We start from the raw sequence: 24,334 nt of genomic DNA on the forward strand, positions 1-24,334 counted from the left end.
TCTTTAAAGTGTATTGTTTTATAAGTTTGCCGAAATGTATGGTAGCATTATAATATTAATTATAAACTCCTGTGGTGAAGGCAACAGTAAACTTTACTAGTTTGCAGAAGCACTTCTAATCTGGGTAGACTTGAATTCAAATAAATCCAAAATTGCAGGCATGCATGAAAACGTTAATGTACTTTAAATATATTTGAATTTTTATCTTAACAGGCCATGATGAATTATGCATGTGATAATCAGTATAATGTCTATAGCTATTCTCATAGCCACCTTAACCTAATGTTAGGCCCCAGGGCTGAGAGGTTTTGTAGGCCCCATCCCCTCGATTGATAGAGTCTCATTTTAAAAAAAGTGTAATATCTAGGTAATCTACATCACAGTTGAGAAATGTCAACTTTATGCAAATGAGAAGCGATTTTCGCGAGCGACAACCAATAGGAAAGAAGCCTTTCAGTGGAGCTCAGCTCCCGTCACCGTCTCGAGTGCAGTGCAGGCAAGACAGAGTACGAGGGCGATTTCACTGTTTTACATGATTTGACTAACTAACCACAGACATGGATATAATAAAATGATGCATGGAAAAGAAACTGTCGACAGGCTCAGTGAGTTTAATTCATACATTTATAGTTCGAGAGTTTTATGATGCAAGTTTAGCACTGCTGCAGTTCATTTTACAATTTCCCCTGCATTTGATTATGTTGACTATTAGGGACCAGAAAATTGATTATTTGTCAAATTCGGATGACGTTTTTGTAATTTATGACAGTATGAGTGAATTTAATTTGTAGATTGATCGATCGTTAATCTAGTAAATTATTTAATCCACTGAACACTGCTGTGTGGTAATATAAAAACACTCTCCCAACAATATACTGTTTCTTTTGAGCCTAATTCCTAGTCAAATTAAAATAATATAGTTGTATCACTTGTGATGGTGTTTTGTATAGATGTGGCCAGACGAGCAGTCTACCAACACCCACAAGCGACTTCACAGTATAGAGACTAGCAACGGCTGTGTGAACGGGGTTTATGGAGCCATGTGGGTCACTCAATCAGCAGACATGTAACGTGCGATTGGTGTGATTGACAGAAAACCTGACAAGTTACAAAACAATATGACCTTTTCAGCTCATCATGAACCTGAACATGGGAGGCCCGCCTGGCAAGCCAGACCTACATCAAGATGTTAGGTCTGGCAACTCACCATAGACACGGCTCATTACGAAGGGCGGGATAAACAGCTGTCTGTCAAATTCCCTCTGCACGCAATAGGACAGTACTTCATCCAACCAGAGCATTTTCCCAACAGCAGAGGCAGAGCCAACGTTAGTTGATAGATTAAATTTTTGAATCTGGTCGGCAAAACTACGAACACATCTTCCTTTTTTAAGAATGACTTAAGTGCCGTTCTTTGCTCTTTTCTCAAAGAACAGCTTAACTCCAAGTCCTCCAGAGTCGCGGCCAAAGCCGATTCGAAAGACTGTTCTCCAGCAGCAGCAGCTCTTCTTTGTTTTCAAGTAGCAGGGAACCGTCGCAACTCTGTCGTCATTATGTTAAGCCTGCCCCGCCTACTCTATACACGATGTGATTGGCCTGACCCAATTAAGGTTTTTACAGCTCCGAAAGTCAACGGAGAGTTGCTAGACTACCCTGGCTGCAAAATAAATTTTGCTGCTGCTTGGGTGTGTCTAGATTTCTAGGCTAGGGAGCCCCTGAACTTGAATAAATTCCTCAATACACATCAAAAAAAGTCATGTGACTTTGCGCGATTGTTCTGAAATTATCGGTGGGGGGGGGGGGCTAAGTAAGGTGAAAAACAGTAAGCCTATGTGACAAAAGAGGTATTTCAGAAATCACAATACTCATAAAAGAGAAGGAAAAAAGTATACCGGATGACCTACTTCTTCAGCGAGATTCTGAAGTGTGCACTTTACTATCCCATGAGGCCACGGGAGAGGATTTGTAAATGGCAGAAGCAATGCAACTGATGCTGGTAGATGCAAATGGTGTACATCCAGATTACATTCATACTACACATTCATATAGAACATACTTTTTTAGCAGTTGTGAAATAATTACTTATTAAAATAAGTACCTGCTCAAGAGAGTAGGCTACACAATTTAGGACTGAGATTTTCGGTGACACTGGGCGGAGCTTACATGAATATTCACAAGTTTCCTATTTTGTGTTTAAGCACCATTTAAACGAAGTTAAGCTTATATTCTTTTATTACTGCACAATAGTTTATATGTATATTGTGTTAATTCGTGTCGTGTGTTAGCTATGTTTGATGATTACAGCCAATGATTTGCCAGAGGTGTCGTTAATATACGCTAAACGAGCTATAGCGTTTAAGTAACTGTTAGCCTATTTTTGTTATGTTTCTGTTTTACCTTGAATTCTTTAAAGTGTATTGTTTTATAAGTTTGCCGAAATGTATGGTAGCATTATAATATTAATTATAAACTCCTGTGGTGAAGGCAACAGTAAACTTTACTAGTTTGCAGAAGCACTTCTAATCTGGGTAGACTTGAATTCAAATAAATCCAAAATTGCAGGCATGCATGAAACCGTTAATGTACTTTAAATATATTTGAATGATTATCGTAACAGGCCATGATGAATTATGCATGTGATAATTGGTATAATGTCTATAGCTATTCTCATAGCTGCCTTAACCTAATGTTAGGCCCCAGGGCTGAGAGGTTTTGTAGGCCCCATCCCCTCCATTGATAGAGTATAATTTTTAAAAAAGTGTAATATCTAGGTAATCTACATCACAGTTGAGAAATGTCAACTTTATGCAAATGAGAAGCGATTTTCGCGAGCGACAACCAATAGGAAAGAAGCCTTTCAGTGGAGCTCAGCTCCCGTCACCGTCTCGAGTGCAGTGCAGGCAAGACAGAGTACGAGGGCGATTTCACTGTTTTACATGATTTGACTAACTAACCACAGACATGGATATAATAAAATGATGCATGGAAAAGAAACTGTCGACAGGCTCAGTGAGTTTAATTCATACATTTATAGTTCGAGAGTTTTATGATGCAAGTTTAGCTCTGCTGCAGTTCATTTTACAATTTCCCCTGCATTTGATTATGTTGACTATTAGGGACAAGAAAATTGATTATTTGTCAAATTCGGATGACGTTTTTGTAATTTATGACAGTATGAGTGAGTTTAATTTGTAGATTGATCGATCGTTAATCTAGTAAACTATTTAATCCACTGACTGAACACTGCTGTGTGGTAATATAAAAACACTCTCCCAACAATATACTGTTTCTTTTGAGCCTAATTCCTAGTCAAATTAAAATAATATAGTTGTATCACTTGTGATGGTGTTTTGTATAGATGTGGCCAGACGAGCAGTCTACCAATAACATTAGAGCGACAGCACTACCAACGCCCACAAGCGACTTCACAGTATAGGCTAGAGACTAGCGACATAAAGCGACAAAATCGCTGGCTGTGTGAACGGGGTTTATGGAGCCATGTGGATCACTCAATCAGCAGACATGTAACGTGCGATTGGTGTGATTGACAGAAAACCTGACAAGTTACAAAACAATATGACCTTTTCAGCTCATCATGAACCTGAACATGGGAGGCCCCTGCTTGGGAGGCCCCTGGGCTTCAGCCCTAGCCCGTGCATTAATGCGGCCTTGGCTATTCTTTTCCAAAGATGACTTGTGCCAGTAAATAGCTATCCCTGCATACCAGACAAAGCAGACACTTTTAATACTGTCTAATAATGTAATAATACGGGTTTGTTGTAAATGTAATTTTTAAAATATTTTTTAGATTAAATGTGTGAGTGGCAAAGGCTGGAATCACTGGGATTGCATGAGCCGACCAAACTTTCATCTGTCTGGGATCCCAAGACCTTGTGTAAAGTGTTATGTGTGTGTGTTTAAATAAAAGTGTTTTTGCTAATCACGTCATATATGTAACGACTTTTTTAATTCAAAATGAAACTACTTATGATTTACTTTTATCTTTGATATTTACAGTAAATGTGAAAATTACTACATTATTACATACAGTATCATTTTAGTTGCTAAATAAATGTCATTAAAATGTAAACATTTTAATTGTTATGGAAAGCTTGCAGAGTAGAACTAAAACATTTCATTGTGAATATACTGCAGCTTTGCTGATTTCACAACTTGACCAATTTAATAGTTCCATATCACCATTGTAATTATGGGCTCTCACATTTGTAAATATGTATACAAATATAAATATTGTAAATATGTATTGTAAATATTGTACGTCACAGTAGGCTACTCATAAAAGAGAAGGAAAAAAGTACACGGATGACATACTTCTTCAGCGAGATTCTGAAGTGTGCATACGAGGGACACTTTACTATCCCATGAGGCCACAGGAGAGGACATGCATTTGAAAGAGTATAACAGATTTTAGATTAGGCATTGCTTTTAATTAACAAGTGCATTGTAAACGATTGTGTTTTGCAGTGCCGCAGAAATGCTACACTTTCCCTTAAACACTCACTGCATCTTCGCTTGTCCTTATTTCCATTCTCTCTCACTCTCTCTCTCTCTCTCTCTCTCTCTCTCTCTCTCTCTCTCTCTCTCTCTCTCTCTCTCTCCAGCATGACAGTTTTTATCTGCACAGTATTTTTCCATTTAGAGTTATGTTAGGAATGGAGGTGACTGAGTGACTTGAGGTTGAAAATGCGTAGGTGAATAATTGTTTTGCCCTAGCTTCCACCTCGCACCTATGTTTTGGTAAAGCCCTGCTGGCCGTTATTAGGGTGTGTCACTACTGAAAAAAAATACTTGGCCATAATTTGGTATTCTGTGGCTTTCCATTTGACCTGTATGACAGCATTCATGTCTAATCAAAGGGATAACCTTGAGTTCAGCATTGATGAGGTTAAGGTTTGGACTTACTATTTAATAATGAGCAATATTTTAAAAAGAGTCCTCAGAAACTTAGTATTATGGCTTAATTATTGAGACTTCATGCTTGATGAGAGCAAATGGAGAACAGTGTAACATGCAAAGGGAAGTTTGAAAGCATCAATTCAATAGGCATTATTTTACCTATTCAGTGCTCAACAGCATCTCATCAGATACAGAGCAGTTCTGTGAAAACACCTATTTATTTGCTCCTCTGTTTATTTAATGTTACTGTGCCCTTTATTCTCGCTCTGTATTTCCTCCTGAGGTTGGTGCTGCTCCTACTGGCAGTGGAAAAGTACTGGCAAAACAATACCGTGGGTTGCTCTTTGTTCATTGTTGCAGCCGGAGAGCAACAGTGAAGAACAACAAATCTATTTCTACATCTATTAGGCATGCACATTTAAACTGACCACTTGACCATTATATTCAGGACTAAAGGTCATAACTGTGGGAAGTGCACTCATTGCAGAATACGTCACTCCAGTTGATGAGAATGCACCTTGCATGCAAATAAGGTGCAACACATGCTGATTGTTAGTAACTGTGCAATTCAGAAACTAACATAACATGTTCTTTTACAAATCACTGTCTTTTGTTCTATTACAAATCTATTCTAAATAAAAGAAATTGGGATGATATTAATATTAATAATATATATTAATATTAATAATACATATACATAATATTAATGTGGTATTATTTTTATTTGCAAATCAAAAATCAGACAACCACTGGACTGCAGCATGATTCACCATAAAATGCAAATGACTCATAAATTTGATTATGAAATGACTCTTACATAATGGCACATGCCTCACTTTTTTTCAGTTCTTGAGAACATTTTCAAGCATTTTATATTTGTATCATCCACAATTCCGTTTCATTTATTTAAAGCTCAAGGTTATAATTTCCTACTGCGTGTTAAGCTCAGGCACCTTTAAACCTTTTATAACGTTTGGCAAATTAGTTAAAATAAAAAAGGTTAAAAACAAACTTTTAATTAAAAAGTAATATTATTTTAAACAAAATATAAAATATTAAAACTAAATTATATTTAAAAAGCTTAAAGGTTATTTAAAAAGTATTGTGATAAAAAGCATTTTTTTAAAACAGAAGATTAGAGGCTGTCCATTCATATATTGAATTGAATTAGCAATTCTACAGTATTATATAATGTGTTTCTCCCAACTAGTTATGATGATGTTATGGTGATGAATACCATATGTTGTGTACTGTATATTGTGTATATCCACTGTGTAAATACTGTCATATTATGAAAATATCAACTGTTTTATGATGGGTTTGTTAAATGTTTTCTTGAGGAAACAATTTTTTTATATATATATACATTGCTCTGCAATGTAGAAAAATTACAATTAACCTCAACAATGACTTGAGAGGTAGGCCTATTCTTCATTCTTGTGGTGGTACAATAAACTAGTTAACTGAATCATATAGCCTAACAACATCCCTCAAGGCTTAGGTAATGTAGTAATGTAAACCTGTCACAAGCAATCACACACCAGGGCAGAGACACACGAAAAACAGCATTGTTCAGCATCTCATATGATGAATCTGTTCTTCTCCACCCCAACCCACAGCAAAACAAACACGGATGCCACACATTCCCAAAATTCTATATAGATGGCCAATTAGGTGGTTCCGCTGTGCAGGAGATTCTTCCACTAATGAAATCATTCCACAAAAAGGCATCTGAATGGAAAAGGGAAACATTTATTGATGCTGGGTTAATCAAGAGGCTTTAGGAGTGTGTTCAGGCCTGTGGTAACAGACCTCAGAGGAGCCACAGTGATGCTCAGTCATCATAGGACCAAACTGGTTTAGCACAAGATGCAGAACTACTGATCAAGATTAGTAAAGATGGATCATTGTACATTTTTATATTTGATCTTGCTGCCTGCATAGCTGCTGAAGTTAAGCCCATGACGAGTTATTTGCTTAAATTCTCCTTCATCTCATGCTCCTGTTTTTTCTGCTCCAGTACCTTGGAACGTTACATTACCCCACACACCCCTCAGGTCACTTTATTGTGTTACATATTAAATGGCCCTTTTGATTCTAATCATTAGCCACACTTTTTAAGATCCGTCCTCCTTATATTGTAATTCATAATACAGCTGCATGCACCTACCTACACTGGTTCTCTTTATTACTTAGTGAAACGTGATATAATTAACAAAAATATTAGCTAAGTTAATTAACTACAAGCAAGTAAATATTAAGTGTAGCATTGCCTAATATGTTTTAATACCATTTAGGCACTAATATGGAAACTTTTGGTACAAAGACCTTTTAAAAGGGTGCTGCACCAGTGACACCTTTTCTTTCTGAGATTGTAGAATGGTAAAAGTCAGAAGGGTGGAGGGTAAAGAGTTTGACACCCAGCGACAGGAACTGGGTGAGGCATGATGACGCCAGAGGGGACAGACTTCATGGAAAAATACATGCAGTCTTTGTACTTTTTCATTTCTTTCATTAACCTTCTTAGAAGTTTATGTCGGTTTATAATAAAATCCAGGTAAAATCTAACTCACTTTTTTAATTAAAACTTTAAAAAGGGTCCAAGTTCGGAAAAATGAAAGCATTATCATCTAACAAGAAGCTATGTATATATATATATATATATATAAAACAACATAGCTTATAAATAAATGATTGTAAAGTACAAATGACAGTATTGGAAATGAGTGTTTTAGTGCGTGAGACAATACATTGATTGACCAGTACTGAATGTATAAAACTGAGGAGAATGCCTGGGATAACACAAGCAGGAACTCTACTTATATCAGTGCATCATTTTATCAGGTTCTCAGGCAAACACACATACAAATTCTAACTTTCAGGGACTGAATAATGTAACTCAAAGCTGCTTTTCTGTTACAATACTGATTTTATTTTTTTAACAACACTATTGGCCCTCTAGCAGCTGAAGCATAATTTGTAAGCATTGAACTCCGAGTTACTTGCGGAAGAACATTAGTTTGGAATTATGCAAGTTGTGCACTTGTGCTTCTCTTCTGGGTGGATCTGATGGTTTGAGGCATACCGGTGGACCCATGGTTACAGGCGATTGACTGCACCAGGGCCGGCGCTACCTATAGGCGGAGTAGGCAGTTGCCTAGGGCCTCCAAATGTCTAGAACCGGCCCTGCCTGCACCCACCCCCACTTCACAATGAATAAAGAAAGAATATCAGATATCAGAAAGAAAGAAATAAAGACGGATATCAGAAAGAAAGAAACAGTTCTTATGCTATGCACCTCTTTTGTTTAGACTTGTCACTTTCTATTTTTGCTTGTGATTCATCAGAGGTGAATGTTGCTAATTTATTGTGACTAATGCTTTCAACCTCAAGCTACTGACATCTTCCACAGCACATAGCCACACCTTTTATTATGTACAAATATACGTATAAGCACGCACTGACAAATGACAGAGAGTAGCCTATGCAATTTCCCGCGAAATCCACCCCGACAGCTTGCAGAGAAACCTTTTTTCCCCCCATAATTGTTACTCTGAAAATATCTGATAACACACTCTGAATTAGATGTGAAGTTAGATTAATAACTTTATATATCATTATCTGCACTTGCTGCCTGCACTGACAATGTTCAGTCCATGACCAGTCATGTTACACTCCACAAACCTCAGGTCACTTTATTGTGTTACATATTATAATGTTTTTTTTATTCTAACCATGCCATACCTTATAACGTCTCAGTGTTCTTAATATGATGCATTATGCAACTTTATTTGGTTCACTTCAGACCCCTTGTGTGTAAATCAAATAAACGAAAGAGAAAAACTTTTGAAAAGTTGTCTGTTTTAAATGAGAGAAAGGTGACGATATGCTTATTTGTATTCTTCTTTTTTAAAAATTTTATGTGCCAGTGGAAAGTCAAACATTTCCATCACCTTTCACCCCCCCCCTTCTCTCTTTCCATTTCTCATACTTTCTTGTCCTTGAGTAAGTCTCAAAGGAACAACATCATACCTTATCTTTGTTTTGAAAGAAAGAAAATAAGGCAGTGTGTATCTGCAAGAAACAGGCTTTATTCTATATATAGGCTATATATATATATATATATATATATATATATATATATATATATATATATATATATATATATATATATATATATATATATATAAAGAGGGTTTTTACAGTGGTGCTAGAACTACCATTTTTAAATGTCAGTGCTAACAACACAGAAAACACTCAAGGTTCATTTACAGTGTCACAGTTTGCTATGTCCAAAGCTGTGTTTCATTTAAAATGTCCAGCTAAATGTTTACACTGTGATTTTGTTGTTGTTGAGAAAACTAGGTTATAGGCCTACTGCAATTTCTGGGTCACCATATTGCTCACCATACAGACTTCAAATCTTGTGTGATAAATAGAAATGAATCATTCAGGTGTGACAGGAAATAAGTATTCATGAATGTAGTAAATTTTGATTAAAATGATTTTCTTTCCTTCTAATCCCACCCCAAACCTCATGAAAATTCAATTGTATTCAATGAAACATGTGAAACACATGCCACCTAATGGTTTAAATTAGCAACTTCAATTGAAACAAATATTGATGAGAGAACCTGGAACAACCAAGTTCTCTCCCGAGTGATTTCTTTCTGCTTCATTGTGATGACTGATTGGCGAAACCTGAGCCTCCCTTAACCTGCACGAGTCACTCACAAGCGTCATAAATAAACTCTTCAAGAACTAGCAGCTTAATGTCACCCAGTTCCAGCATAGCTTAAACCAACAGCTAGCTTACTGAGGGAAATATCTGCAACATCACCAGCTAAATTTTTGTGATGATTTGTTGTCAATGCTAATAAGCACATTGTCCAAAAGAAGGGAGCATTACATAGAGTACCACAAGTACAAAGATGAATACTGGTCTTACCAGACTAAGGCATACTTCCAGCCAAGGCCGGACTTACCATTGGGCTTGACTGGGCTCAAGCCCATGGGCCCCGCCCAATAGGGGGCCCCGCCCGTTTACGTTTGATTTTTTCAATAATATGTCAGTTATTTAATTTTTCATTTAAAGTTTGTTGATTGGTCTAGCATTGTTACCTGGCCCTGCCCTGCAATGAAAAATATAATTTAGGTTTGCTGATTGCGATGGTTATTGGCAGTTACGTAGGCTAGTGCCTCGTTTACTGCCGAACCGTTGAAAAAAACCTGTCTGCATTAGACAGTAGCCGCGTTTCCATTACCCTTCAAATTGCGCAAATTGAAATTGAAATTGAAAATAAACACAATGGAAACACGTCAATTTCGCAAAAACTCCCGTTTATCTAAAAAAAAAAATGTTTACGCTCGCATGAGGTGGTTTTTCAGGCAATTCGATAAAGGAATATTTCGCAAAACTGCAATGGAAACAGTTTTTGCGCATTTACAGTCACCTGACTTAGAAGACGCAGTGTGTTCGAGGTCCATGTATAGCTACGCAAATAATAATATTATAACATTTAATAGGCTATATTTAGAAGACGCTTTTATGCAAAAAAAGGAACAAAGCTGAGTGTGGAGCGCGCACTGCATGGCACGGAGGCGCGGGCGCGAACACTTGCATTTTCCTATCAACAGTGGAAACAACTTAAAATACTCTATCATTTCTGGTCATACAGAAAATAATAATACATTATTCTCAACTACTTTTATTTGTGTAAACTCACAATAACAAGAAAACGTTGTGCTTTTGTAAAATAAAAGAAAACAATCAGACGCACTTTCATGATCTCCGTAAACTGGAGCTCGAGAACTGAAACAAAATATAGCCTGTGTAGGCTAAAGCTTGAAATGTCCACTTTAAAATGAACAAATTCGAATCGAAAGCTAATACCTTCTGATTAATCTGTATGAAATGTGCATTTCTCTCTAAAAGCGCATCTGCTTAACAGCGAAGATGGAGATGTGATTTTAGCCAAAGCAATAGTTTATTAATAATATTAATGGCTCTTCTCATTCAGCACTGCGGGAAAAACATCAATTTCAGGTTCTAATTTGGCCTTTGAAACCAGTAAAATCGACATGTTTTCCATATTAATTTGTGAATATTTTAAATGTTTAATAAAGGGGCAAAAAGTCATAAACAAAAATCTGAAAATTCGTCGATATTTACTTTTTTTGCGCAGCAGCTGGTGTAGCCAGTTCAAATTAAAATGTTGGTGTTCAACTTTGCGCTTTAAAAAGACAACAACCGTTCATTTTTCGTTTTTCAATTAGGGGTTAAAAAAGGAAAAACGAATGGACACAAAATAGCCTACATGGATCGGTTGGACAGAATACGAGACAGAGTTCTTCATTAAATTCATAAAAGAAACAATAATTAGCCTATAGGAATACTGGATTCTAAATCTCAAAGAAATGCCACAATCAAAACACATGTTTTCCAGGTAAATAAGTGTTTTATCCTCATTCTGACCAAGACATTTGTGCATTGCAATAAACTTATGATTACTTTGAACTTTTTTAATCATTATTTATTTATTGGAAAAAAAATGTTCAAGCTTCAATCAGTGGTCATATAAATAAATTATTACGTTTTTTAACATGTAACACTGTCTATCTATGGTGACCGGGTCCGTGTACTTTTTGGTCATTTCATTTCCTGTTTGGAATGGAATAACGAGAAATGAAAACCAGCTCGTTTATTCGTTTTTTAGTTTAGTTTAAAAAACGAAAAATGAGATTTTGGCTCGATTTTTCATTTTTCGTTTGTGGTTTACAAATCGGTTTATGGGTTCAATATTTCATTTGCACACGTGGGCGGCGCTGAAACGCCCCTTTCATCTGATTGGTCATACTATATCAAACCGCTCCTCCTTCAGTAAGCTACGAGCTTTTCTTTCTGTCAGGCAGAATAAGAGTCAGTACCAACGCACTTTAATAAAATAATGTCTGAAACAACCACTCACTGTTAACTACGCACAATATTTGAAGCAGACTATGTTGCTGGTCACGTAATTCGTGCTGCAAGCGACCCCATTAATGTGAGCCACAGTAGGCTATATGACAGATTATTTTAGCATGATATATTTCCCATTGATAAATACAGTGCAAATAGTTCCGTCTCTTTGGATAAAAGGGAAGTGGAAATAAAAATCAATAATAGGCTGAACTGTACCTTGATAGATGCTGATAGATGCTGATTCATCTATGAAACAAGTGCATTTGATTGAGGAATTGAATCATTCATTCAAACCCAAGTTTTTTTTATTTTTTTATTTTTTTTAATTCAGATTAATTAAACATTTTAACAGACTTCAGCAATTAACATAAATTATGTTATTTTGTTTAGTTGTTTGTTCAGAATCGTGATCTCTATTTTTATACTCAGTTTATCCAGAATTGTGTAGCTCTAATACATAGCTTGTGTATGTATCATTTTGTTCTATTTAAAGTAATGTATAGAAGGTTGGGCCCGAAAGTGACTCAAGCCCAGGGGCCCCCACCACCCTAAGTCCTGCCCTGCTTCCAGCATTTTGTTATCTGTAACTTCAATGAACCCCGACCGTCTATATGGACATAACACAGCTCTGAAATAAATTCCAGTACAGGATTGAGATTAGTCTATTGAGATCTCCTATCGTGAGAGATTTGTAAAGCATGTTAGCAATTTGAGTTTGATTTAAGATTTATATGTTGATGTTGTGCTTTAAGACTAGTTTTAAGACTGTATATGTTAATATTAGAAAGATACTTTTTAGGAATGTCCAAAGCAATTAGACAGGAATCTTTGAGAAAGCTGATCCTAATTTGGTGTCATTTCTATGACAACAGATTATTTTTAAAGTCAAACAGACTTAAAAAAGTTCACGTTATAAAATGTGATTCAAATGTAACAAGCGTGAGGACTGGGGATTAAAGAACATATTTAGAAGCTTGTGAACATAATTTGTCACTTAATGCATTTTTATTAAGTCAGTGTTCGTTCGTTCTTTCGTTCCTTTCTTCCTTGCTTTATTTATTTATTCATTCATGGAGAATTAAACTGAAACGTAATGAAAAAAATATTTAGTATAATGCCTTATATAATTCTAATAACTGATTGTATGCTCCAGGGTTCCTGCCTCCATTAGGGATTCCAATTAAGACTTTTGGCCGTCTATGCAAATGGGGTTTTTTTTAGAGCTCACAGCACAAATCACTGTCACATCTCCACAACAGCACACAATGTCAGCTTAACTTGCACACAAATGTAGAGGGACATACCTAACCAAAAATAAAAAAAAGCTCACACACACACACGCGCGCGTGCGCATGTGTGTGAGTTTTTTTGTTCGTTTTTTTAACAGTGGACAAGTGTCCGATTACAGTACAGTACACTCGAATGCACAATGACTTTGTCACTAACTGCAAGCTGTTATCCATCTCTCACACATGAACATACTGAAAAGAGTGTATTTGCTCTTGTTTACATCTGTGTTATGTTGCAGTGAAGTCTTCGTGCCACTCTTTCCTTCTCTCAGCATCAAATGTCATTAGCTGTGGCTTAATCACTCTTCCACAGTGCTCTTGTCCCTATGCTGTCCAGCTGTGGTATTTTTAGCTCTGAGACAACTGGTCTCCTAAAAAAGGGTTAGAGGAACACTGCTATGTAAGGTATCCTGGCTGCTCTCTCCAATCCTATTACCAGCACAATCCATCAGCCACTCTTTGTCTCAGGTCAGGAGAGAAGGCAGAGAGTCAAGGGTTTGCTGAAGAAAGCTGAATTTTCAGAAGAAGGGTATACAGACCCTTAGAAAGGACAGTGGAAGAAGGCCTGGACGGTTGGCACTCTTATTATTTCTGTTAATAACTCTTGACTTATATTTCTCACACTTCTAGACCAAAGCTTTCTGAAAGCTAGTGAAGCTGCATGAAGAGCCATAGTTTCTTTTTTGGAAAAGTTTTAGTCACTATAGACCATGCAGACCACCTGGATCTTGCTGTTTGCCTCTCTGGGTGTCTCTACCCTGGCTGGTGCTGAGAAAGGCCTCGAATTCCCACGTTATGATGGCAAAGACCGTGTCTTGGACATAGATGAAAAGAACTACCGCAAATCCCTGAAGAAATACGACATGCTCTGCCTGTTCTACCACGCTCCTCCGCCAACTGCAAAAGAGCTGCAGAAACAATTACAAATGACTGAACTAGTGCTAGAGGTAAGAGAGGAAAAGTCAAGTGTGAATGCATGATAAGGTAGATGTAAGACTGAATGGAAATCAGAGAGTGTTTATTGGAGCAAAGCAACATGGGATTGACTACAGACGCAGTACGGCTTTCAACAACTGTGCAGTGGTCATTAAAAATAAGTACATTATATTTATTCATTTTTTGCGGGGGAGTTTCTGGTATTTTTTATTTCTGTATAAAATGAATATGGGTGGTCATCATAAATTCAAATACATGTTTTGCATGCTGTATGTAGTAATATCAGTTTAGAGGCCCACAGACTGCAGCCGATTGACATATCTATCTTGGCATGGCTATCTTTTTTCACTTATGTATTTATCTGGATTTAAAAAAGTGGACATCTTTAGTCAGCGTGTTCATCAAGCACTTTATTTTCAGTACTCCTGATAGCCTTGTGAATGTGGGCTTGGGAAACTGGCTTTTAAAATTCAGCCATTCAAAAGACTTGCATCATAATGAAAGCAGAACACCAGGGTATTTATGGAACCAGATCACTTCTAAAATGATTACATAAGTGTGCTCTCCTTTACTCTAAATGTATGGCTCACAGGTTCAATATCTAGACTATTATGTCAGTGCATGATACTCTTTGTACTTCTGATATATTCACAGCAATATTACACAAGGTTTTTTTTTAACAAAGATCTGAAGCATGTTCATATAATTCTCTAAATTACAATGCTTGCTTGAGCATAAACAGCTGCTTAACTCATGCCTTCCAACAATTCCTCCAGCATTTGTTCCCCATATTATCATATTGGGTGAGAGTCTGTGTCTCACATTGGAGGGCAAACTGCATGCACTCTACAAAGCCTCTTGTTCAGTCTAATTTTGACCGAATAGCATAATGCTAGATACTTTACTTTGGATTTTCCTTGGAGTCTGAACTAATAAATAAGACAAATAAAAAAATACTGTTATAGTACAAATAATTTCTTTTTCCACAGTTAGCTGCTCAAGTCTTGGAGGAAAAGGATATTGGCTTTGGAATGGTTGACTCCCAAAAAGATGCTAAGGTTGCCAAGAAACTAGGTGAGGCAAAACAGTGTATACTCTCTCTCTCTTTCACACATACACATGGTGAATGTGATTTTACCAAGTGGAAAAACATCTTAGTTGATCCTGAAACAACATTCCAATCAACAATCAGATTTGAGGGTTTACTGTTTATGTCAAGTTTCGGCTTACAACCAGGGTTAGGTGCTTCTACATCAGAGTTATTCACCTATCATTTCCCTCTGAGTTAAAGGATAAGTTATGGGTAGGGATTCCAGGACCAACAAACTATGTTGATCCAGGTCAGGAACATGTTTTACTTGGCAAAATCACTGTGACCCATATGACACTGTGAACTTGCACTCTCTTGTTTCATATAAATCTTTTATTGAGATACAGACATGATTATTATTATTATCCTCATTAAATATCACAGTTTATAGTTCAACGCAACATCAATCCCTGCAGGAGATTTGCTTAAATGGATAATGATACAGTAGGCTATAAAGGCTGTACAACGTACTTTACACTGCCATGATGAGTGACTATAGTATGTGTTTCACTGTAAGGTTTGCGTGAGGAGGGCAGCGTCTATGTCTTTAAGGAGGACCGTGTGATTGAATTTGATGGACTGCTCTCTGCAGACACTCTTGTGGAATTCATTCTGGATGTAAAGAATCTGTATTTATCATAAATCCAGACATCTCATTTGTTTTAGTACTTTTCTATGTTGCTTTAACTCTCTGCCCCCCCCCCCCTTTCTCTACCTCATGCTTCAGCTGTTGGAAGATCCGGTTGAGATAATTGACAATGCTCTGGAGTTGCGAGCTTTTGACCGTATGGAAGAAGATATCAAACTCATTGGCTTCTTCAAGAGTCGTGACTCTGAACGTGAGTATGTATGTGCAGACTATGAGAAGCAGGAGGTATCTGAATGTTCAGAGACAAATATACCCTTCAGCTGTAGTTATCTGATCTCTGCATGTTTCAAACACACACCTATGCAATGAATTAATACCATGCAATAAAGGTTAACACAATGTCTGTACATTCCAGATTTTTTTTTAAATGCACATTGAAACCTTATGAGCTCTCTTGAGCATTGTAGGCTTCTATACTTTTTCAAGCTATTGACATTTAGAGGTAATTTACTTCAAATCACCACTCTGTTAGCCAACACCGTCAAAAAGAAAGGTTCCACTTACAATAAAAAGGTAATTTACAGTTTTTGATTCCCTGTTGTCTTTTATTAAATAAATACATTATCGCCTCATCTCACCTCATTGCCTCACCTCCCCACCTCCACCTCCCCATGTTTCCTCAGATTATCTTGCTTTCCAAGAAGCAGCTGAACAGTTTCAGCCTTTTATCAAATTTTTTGCTACCTTTGAGAAATCTGTGAGTATCATGTTTTTTATGCTCTGTTTATGTTCAGAAGATCTTTATCATTGTACGATTATTATTTTTCTTTTGGGGAAGCAATAATTCTCTGAAAACAATTGATGGTAGCTGAGTTGCTCTTATTTTTGCATTGTAGGTGGCAAAAGAGCTGACTCTAAAGATGAATGAGGTGGACTTCTATGAGCCCTTCATGGAGGAACCAGTCACCATTCCAGACAAACCCCACTCAGAGGAAGAGCTGGTGGCCTTCATATCTGAACACAGGAGGTAATCAGGAAAGCTAATCTAATGATTTTCTGAAGGATGGATACAGATATTTTATACCGATCTCATATTGCATACCGATGCTATCCTTTATGGACCTCCACAGACCAACTCTAAGAAAGCTCAGGGCAGAGGACATGTTTGAGACCTGGGTGAGCAATATATTTTAAATAAAACTTTGGTAACACTTTGCACATATTAATGCCTTATTCTACATGACCATATTCTAGATCCCTTAACCCTACCCCATACCTAAACATAACCAATAAAACTCACAGTACTTTTTTTTTTTTTTTTAGAAAAGTAAGTGTTTGTGCTGCCTTAAAAATTTAAGTTCAGCCAACTCAAATATCTAAGTTGTCACTTAGTACAACTGCACATTTTAAGTTGACTAAACTTTCATTTTAAGGCAACACGAACACTTTAAGTTGAAACAATTTTTTTTCGTGTCTCATGTCTCTCATATGACACTGTGGATTTGCACTCTCTCTCTTTTCATACAAATACCATCTTGCACCATCTCGATTGTAAGTTGTTTTTTTTTTACCCCAGATGACTTCACTCTTAATTTTACCGTAATATTGTTGGTCTGGTTTATTGTAATGGAATGTTTTTTTTCCCTTTTTGGCAGACATTTTAAGATATTCAGTTATAAAATAATTTAAACTCAAATATTTATGTCCACGTTGCCTATATGTATTTATTTAGTGAATGGTCATGCAATAAGTGGGATAGTGAAAAGTCAGCTTTATCACAAAAATGATGCCCTGACAGGGTAATCAGACCCCGATGCGGAGTGGAGGAATACATGTAGATATCATAAAGCAATGACACTGAAATAAACGTTCTCTTATGCAGGAGGATGATTTGAATGGAATTCACATTGTAGCCTTTGCAGAAGAGGAGGACCCTGGTATGTGCAGTTTCAGGACACCTCTCTTAATTCAGAAGTCATAAAGCCAAATGATTTTTGTTTGGAGCAAGCATCATTGACTAAAGGAATTAATGAGATAAGGACTTTATCGTAAATTTGTTTTTTAGATGGTTTTGAATTCTTGGAGATTTTGAAGGAGGTTGCCAGAGACAACACACACAATCCAGACCTGAGTATTGTGTGGATCGACCCCGACAACTTCCCATTGGTGACTAAAATAAGTCTGGATAGATGCATGCCTATATTGAGTCAGAACTGTAATGTAAAATGGATGTCAGAAACTGAAAGAAAAATGCTTTCTTTTTTTAATCCCCTCTTCATATGCATAATTCCTTTCTTAGCTCATTCCGTACTGGGAGAAGACCTTCAAGGTTGACCTCTTTAGACCACAGATTGGCATAGTAAATGTTACAGATGTAAGTGCAATACTTAATTTTTTTAACCAGATCCATTAGGTTCATTATGAAGACCATCTTTCTCATGTTTGGATTTGTCCCACTGTCATGGTACATAATAATAAATGTATTATTATTATTATAACAAATGTTTATTGCTGACATAAGTCCATTGACTCATGGCCTCTATGACAGGCGGACAGTGTATGGTTGGAGATACCTGATGATGATGAGCTGCCGTCACCTGAAGAACTGGAAAACTGGATAGAAGATGTCCTCTCTGGAACAGTCAACACAGAGGATGATGATGAGGATGACGACGACGATGATGATGATGATGATGATGATGATGATGATGATGACAATGACGATGATGACGACGATAATGATGATGATGACGACGATGATGACGACGACGATGATGAATAATTCATATACTGTGAACCTCAAACAAATCTGCTGAGATAACAATTTTGTCTTTTACAGTAAAATCATTCTGTACATTTTGTACATCAGTGGATAAATTGCATAGTGTCCTTAATGTCAAACTGAAATTATACAAGTGCACATGTCTCTTATTTTATAGGTGAAAATAATTTATTTTAATCAGCTCTAAACTATAAATTGATAAAGGGATTCAAATGAAATTTTGCAGTGTAATTTTACCTCTGGAATTATTTTACTCTTCTGAACATTTTCTACTGTAATTACTCATTCACAATAATAAAACTTTACAAATCATTAGGAAAGTGTGTTCCTATTTAAATATGTAAGTCCTTATGGGCTTTCACATTTATATGATTTGTCACAAATCTACTACAAAATATATTCTGTGCTAAATTATGATTGTGACTTTATCAATGATCAATTAACAGTTAAAAAAAAAAGAAAAAGAAAGAAAGAAATATCCAGTAAACCGAGCCTGTTAAAGAATTTGGTTCTAATTTCAGGTTTCAATAAGCTCTTACATGATGACATATAGGGTGGATTTAAAAAAAAAAAAAATCACTTATATGAAGAATAAACAGTATACGCACACTGTTGTTCACTCTATACTGTAGAAACTTAAAGGGTTAGTTCACCCAAAAATTCTGTCAGTAATTACTCACCTCATGTTGTTCCAACCCCGTAAGACTTTCGTTCATCTTCGGAACACAAATTAAGATATATTTTTAAATGACTACAGTGGCTCAACCTTAAGTTTATCAAGCGAAGAGAATACTTTTTGTGCGCAAAAAACAAACAAAAATAATGACTTCAACTTTTCTTTTTCTTCCGTGTGGGCCTCTGAACTGAGTTCACGAGAGCGCCACGACGCATGCACGAGAACTGAGAAGAGGACGCTCACGATCATTTGATGGCCATTCATTTTGCTGCATTGATGAGGCACTTTTACGTTTTCTCGTTGGTTTCTCACAAGGGGGTAATCTTTCAGAAAAAACTGAAGCTTCCCCGGGGGCCGCCATTGATTAGCAGACCCCCACCTGCTGTTAGCATTCCATTGACTCCCATTCATTTTGGCGTCACTTTGACAGCAAATAACTTTACATCTGAGGCGTTTAAAGACTCCATTTGTCCATTATTAAAGATCTAAAGAAACACGACAATGTATCAAAGGCTCCATTACCTTGTATCTTACGTTATGGCCCCGTAGAAGCAGTTTTTGTAAAAATAGTCTAACGATTGCATCATAATCACGCCACTCTCTGTCGCACAGTAGAGAGATTACCGTATGGACAGGAGGAGAAGCTCCGGGCAATCGGAGGACGTGGAGGCAAAATGACAAAATAATTAATCAGAATACTTAGCAAAAGTTTCTCCTGCTCCTAACTCATGGACACCTCCTACTCTGCAAGTTTCGGAAGGGAATGATTCAGATTTCTCTTGGCACAGCTACTAGAAGACAGACAGGTTGCTCACGTCACATCTACGTCGTCAAGCTCAGTTTGAGTCTGCGCAGTACAGTCAGCCATCAGGAAGTGAGTGCTTCTAATTGACTTCACTTTCCTCCGTTGAATCCAATGGGGTTGCTGTGTCCATTTCTTTTACTGTCTATGTTTCTCACGATTCAGACATCCAGGAAATGCACACTTTAGGGACCTTTCGGTACACTCAAAAAAATGATTCAAGGCCTTCTTAGGTATGACACACTTAAATTGTGTTCACTTTATTTAAATATATCTGATTAGGAATAATACGTATATATATTTAATAAGTCTAACGTAAAATGTATAAATAGTGTCATCTATGAGATTTCATTTAATTTGGTTAACTCAAATTAATTTGGCTTCGGAGAGCGTCATTTGCGCATGTGCAAGACAAGCTCAGAGAAGATGCTCAGAGGGTGTGGCCGCCATTTTATCGTCTGCCGCTGCAAGGACTGCAACGTCGTATTCGTTATTGGTAAGTAAGTATTATCTTGTTTGAGTATTTGTAATAAAGAATTTACCTCACTGTAAGAGGGTGTGTAACTTATATCATGATTTTGAGTGAAATATGCAACAGCAGTGAAAGTTATGCAAGGTGAATTGTTTTAAGTGTCCCTTCGATAGCTTAACTTACTCACGCAACGTTTAAATTCTGTTTTAGACCAGTCTAACGATCCCGAATTTGACTGTAACTGTGCAAAATTGGTTCTTAACTTATTGGCTTGCTAGCTGGATTGATATATCCGTCATAAAATGAATTGGAGGCTTGCGATCGCCGCGATTGTTTCGGCGCCGAGTCTATTTTTAGCTGCGTCACTCACTCACGCTGAATTGGCCACATTGCGTTTTTCTTGATCAAATTTGACCTGCCTAACATGAAAAATAAGACATTTCACCATAAAATCATGAAGTGAGGTGTTCCGTGTTTCACAATCACCATATGACATTAAGCGCTGTGGGGGAAAAAATACACGACAGGCCTTTTTTGTTCAAAGACCTGTTTGAATAATTAAAACTAGAGGTAACGTACATAAGGTAGAACTTATATCTCAATATTAAGATTACTTTGATCATGTAAACTACCTATTTACAACATCGTAGCTGAGCTGCCCAAGGTAAATCAGAGCAAGTGACAGACGGGTTAGCCTAAGTTACACCAGAACACCTGAAAAATGTGACAGAATGGACGATAGTCGTCTGTTTTTGACAATTGTAGACGATATAGACAATTGTACCAAGTAAACATTTAAAATTATTTTAAAATCAATTTAATTACTTGAGAGAATTGTAATATTAAGGGATTAGTTCACCTCAAAATGAAAATTTCCTGATAATTTACTCACCCTAATGTCATCCAAGATGTTCATGTCTTTCTTTTTTCAGTGGAAAAGAAATTAATTTTTTTGTGGAAAACATTTCATGATTTTTTTTTTTTTTTAGAAAACGAACGACTGATTGTTTCGCTAGATAAGACCCTATTCCTCAGCTGGGATCATGCAGAGCCCTTTGAAGCACTTCAGAGCCCTTAGAAATTGCATTGATTTGGACTTCAACTATTTGGTTACCGTTGAAGTCCATTGTGTGGAGAAATATCCTGAAATGTTTTCCTCAAAAAACTTAATTTCTTTTCCACTGAAGAAAGAAAGACATGAACATCTTGGATGGCATTGGGGTGAGTAAATTATCAGGAAATTTTCATTTTGAGGTGAACTAATCCTTTAAGTGAACGAGTTGGGTAAAACAGAACCATGTAAACAAAAAGCATATTTTCATGTGAATACTGGTTCCCACTCCTAATCAACATCTTCTCTTTCACAGTTTTATGAACATGACCAGGTGAACAGCAACCTCCTATTTATAGTAAGTCATATTCAAATATTCTGATTTAGGCTGCTTGTGTCATTTGTTAAATATGGTATCTTATAATACTTTTTTATTCTTCTTTTTAGGATTGTTTCTTTTTTAGTGCAAAGAATGTGTCCATCGAAACTAGCTAGCAGGTATTTGTTTCTGCAGCATTTTAGGCAGACTCATGTGTGCTTTAGGGGCAGTTTTCGCTATCCATGTCCATACACAGATTGCCCATGCACGTTTAGTACATGGAGTAAGCTTCTTAATCATACAAAATACATGCTAAACAGGAAACTCCAAAGCCAGAAGAATTAACAACATTCCAGTATCATGTGTGTTCATGCAAGGAGCTAGCAACAGAAAGATTATTTTCAACACATAAATGGACATCTCAGGCATAATGAAACAGTTCAGTGTATGTTTGTAGGATGTGCATTTGAAAGTAATATTTACAGTACATTTAACACCCACAGATACCGGAAACACAATCCACATTCCATAATAGACTTCAAACCCATTGTCGTCAGCCAATGCCCATGATAGAGGTGTTCAAGAATCAATGGCCAGCTCTCTTTCAGCAGAGTGAAGTAAGTAAACATGTTATGTAGTGTTTTATTTTAGTCGTTATTAGGTTCTTTTCGTAGTAAGAAATTGTTTTTTGTTGTTGTTTTTTTCCATTTTGAAGGTGAACGCAGAGTTCATGCAGATCACTACGAAGCCACTGCAATCAATGTTCCTACAGCTGAACCACTTTTCAGATAAACTGATGCAGATCTTCAAGAGCAAAGGAGGAGTTAAGGGGCAAAAGATCAAAAACGCCCTGGCGATCAGAGACTCTGTTAGTATAAATGCATGCAATGTCTTCTGTTTTGTCTAGTTATTGTACAGCTTTCTGCATTTGGCTAATTTCAGTCTTGATTTTCCCCCTGCTGTAGTGTGACAACATAAACATCAGGAGAGAGTGCACCCTGAAAGGCCTGATGATCTACTTGACTGAAGATCCAGACTCTTTCTTCAAGGAGTATGTGGTAAGTGATTATTATGAATATAACAACAATTCTGTTAGTACTTTTATGTTTTAAAAGAATATATGATTATTATTAAATGCTCAATTTTCATTTTAATTTCACAATAAAATATGTATTAGTGGAATAATCATTTTGTTTTATTCATTTTAATAAAATAATATTTTTAATAGTAATAATTTTGCAGGGGTAATAACTTTGTGTATGCCTTTCATTGTTCATCTGAACACAATAGAATTTGTAGAAGTTTTCAGATGTGTATGTCTATGTCCATAAAATGGAAATAAATGGCAGCCAACAATGTAATAGTAAAAGTGAAAAGTAGCAATGCAATTTGCTGATTACTTTTAAAATATAAAGGGTCAAATTCACCTGGGCTTAACCAAAGTGTTTTGTGTTTTGTCCAGGCCACTGAGGATGCAGAAAATGGGGATTTACAAAATCCAAAGAGGAGATTGTACAGCAGACATAGGAGTTGTGATCGAGGGCATTAAGGTTTTGAGGGACCTAGACTGCATGATCCTGGCATTCATCATGCTGTTCGGTCTCATTTATGCTCTTGATCTTAATTTTCCTGACAACCTCAAGTACACCTTCAAGTTTATCCAGAAAATCCTAATGAACTTGGATGGACATAGGCTGAATGCAAAAATCCAGCAATTTAAAATCAAGCTGTTTGCATGAGATGTGCACTTTTTTTGAGAACACAATGAGAATTATTTGAGAATACATTGTTGTATATTGAGTCATTAACATACTTATGCACGCACACACACCACACATTATTATTATTTTTTAACACTCTTACATGCTTTTTCTTACACACTTTTTGTGTGTATTTCTGTCGTTCTTGTCTTTAGGGATAGTTCACCCAAAAATGAAAATTCTGTCATCATTTACTGATCCCGGGGTTGTTCCAAACCTGTATAAATGTATTTGTTCTGTTGAACACAAAGGAAGATTTGTTAAGGAATATGGGAAACTTAACAGTTCTGGGCCACCATTGACTTTCATAGTTGTTATTTTTTCTTCCTACTATGGAAGTCAATGGTGGCCCAGAACTGTTCAGTTTCCCATATTCTTTAACATATCTTCCTTTGTGTTCAGTAAGAACAAAGACATTTGTACATGTTTGGAAAAAGGCTTTAAAATGCATTTTTCTAAGTACTTTTCACATTAAATAACTATTGCACTATTGAGTTTTAAATAAAAACATCTCGATCAAGATTTGTCTCTTGTCTCTATGGGGTACAAAATAAGGATTTCCTAATTGTTTTTTTTAATTAAATGTTCTAATTTAAGTTTAGGAAGCATAAAACTTATTTTTAAATGTATCCATTTCATATAAATTATTTGATCAAAATTGAGTTGGACCAACTCATTTAAGTTGGTCAA

The 24,334-nt window shown here is 36.5% G+C and overlaps 2 protein-coding genes across 7 annotated transcripts; both read left to right on the top strand.

Annotated features, from left to right (window-relative positions):
* The first annotated feature begins 13,388 nt into the window (after positions 1-13,388).
* On the top strand, positions 13,389-19,125 carry casq2 (calsequestrin 2). The gene is made up of 11 exons (XM_081369187.1): positions 13,389-14,114; positions 15,093-15,177; positions 15,711-15,811; positions 15,921-16,032; positions 16,466-16,539; positions 16,679-16,809; positions 16,913-16,958; positions 17,665-17,719; positions 17,848-17,948; positions 18,082-18,156; positions 18,331-19,125. Exons 1-11 carry the CDS (start codon positions 13,878-13,880, stop codon positions 18,562-18,564), a joined length of 1,251 nt encoding a protein of 416 aa, XP_081225313.1. The 5' UTR covers positions 13,389-13,877; the 3' UTR covers positions 18,565-19,125.
* A 1,336-nt stretch (positions 19,126-20,461) lies between these two features.
* Positions 20,462-24,164, top strand: LOC308692494 (uncharacterized protein). Of its 6 annotated transcripts, XR_014030348.1 has the most exons (9): positions 20,465-20,538; positions 21,504-21,735; positions 21,882-21,923; positions 22,013-22,063; positions 22,388-22,501; positions 22,600-22,752; positions 22,850-22,942; positions 23,347-23,849; positions 23,999-24,164. XR_014030348.1 is itself a non-coding variant. In XM_081368546.1 (7 exons), the coding sequence occupies exons 4-7, from the start codon at positions 22,445-22,447 to the stop codon at positions 23,431-23,433; spliced, it is 390 nt and encodes a 129-aa protein (XP_081224672.1). In that variant the 5' UTR covers positions 20,462-20,538; positions 21,882-21,923; positions 22,013-22,063; positions 22,388-22,444; the 3' UTR covers positions 23,434-24,164. The 6 variants fall into 6 exon arrangements, 3 of the variants coding, with proteins under 3 accessions (XP_081224672.1, XP_081224673.1, XP_081224671.1); XR_014030346.1 differs by lacking the exon at positions 22,013-22,063 and having other exon boundaries at positions 20,462-20,538; XR_014030347.1 differs by lacking the exon at positions 21,504-21,735 and having other exon boundaries at positions 20,462-20,538.
* Positions 24,165-24,334: the final 170 nt, after the last annotated feature.

Source organism: Scardinius erythrophthalmus (assembly GCF_964197995.2).
Source record: "Scardinius erythrophthalmus genome assembly, chromosome: 6".
Classification (NCBI taxonomy): Eukaryota; Metazoa; Chordata; class Actinopteri; order Cypriniformes; family Leuciscidae; genus Scardinius; species Scardinius erythrophthalmus.

Excerpts from the sequence above, each read along its gene's own strand:
- casq2 (XM_081369187.1), top strand. The coding sequence starts at position 13,878 with ATGCAGACCACCTGGATCTTGCTGTTTGCCTCTCTGGGTGTCTCTACC. Across the intron at positions 16,810-16,912 it reads TTCATATCTGAACACAGGAG|ACCAACTCTAAGAAAGCTCA; the intron begins GTAATCAGGAAA and ends GGACCTCCACAG. Across the intron at positions 18,157-18,330 it reads GCATAGTAAATGTTACAGAT|GCGGACAGTGTATGGTTGGA; the intron begins GTAAGTGCAATA and ends CCTCTATGACAG.
- LOC308692494 (XM_081368545.1), top strand. The coding sequence starts at position 21,712 with ATGAACATCTTGGATGGCATTGGG. Across the intron at positions 22,753-22,849 it reads CCCTGGCGATCAGAGACTCT|TGTGACAACATAAACATCAG; the intron begins GTTAGTATAAAT and ends CCCCTGCTGTAG. Across the intron at positions 22,943-23,346 it reads CTTTCTTCAAGGAGTATGTG|GCCACTGAGGATGCAGAAAA; the intron begins GTAAGTGATTAT and ends TGTTTTGTCCAG.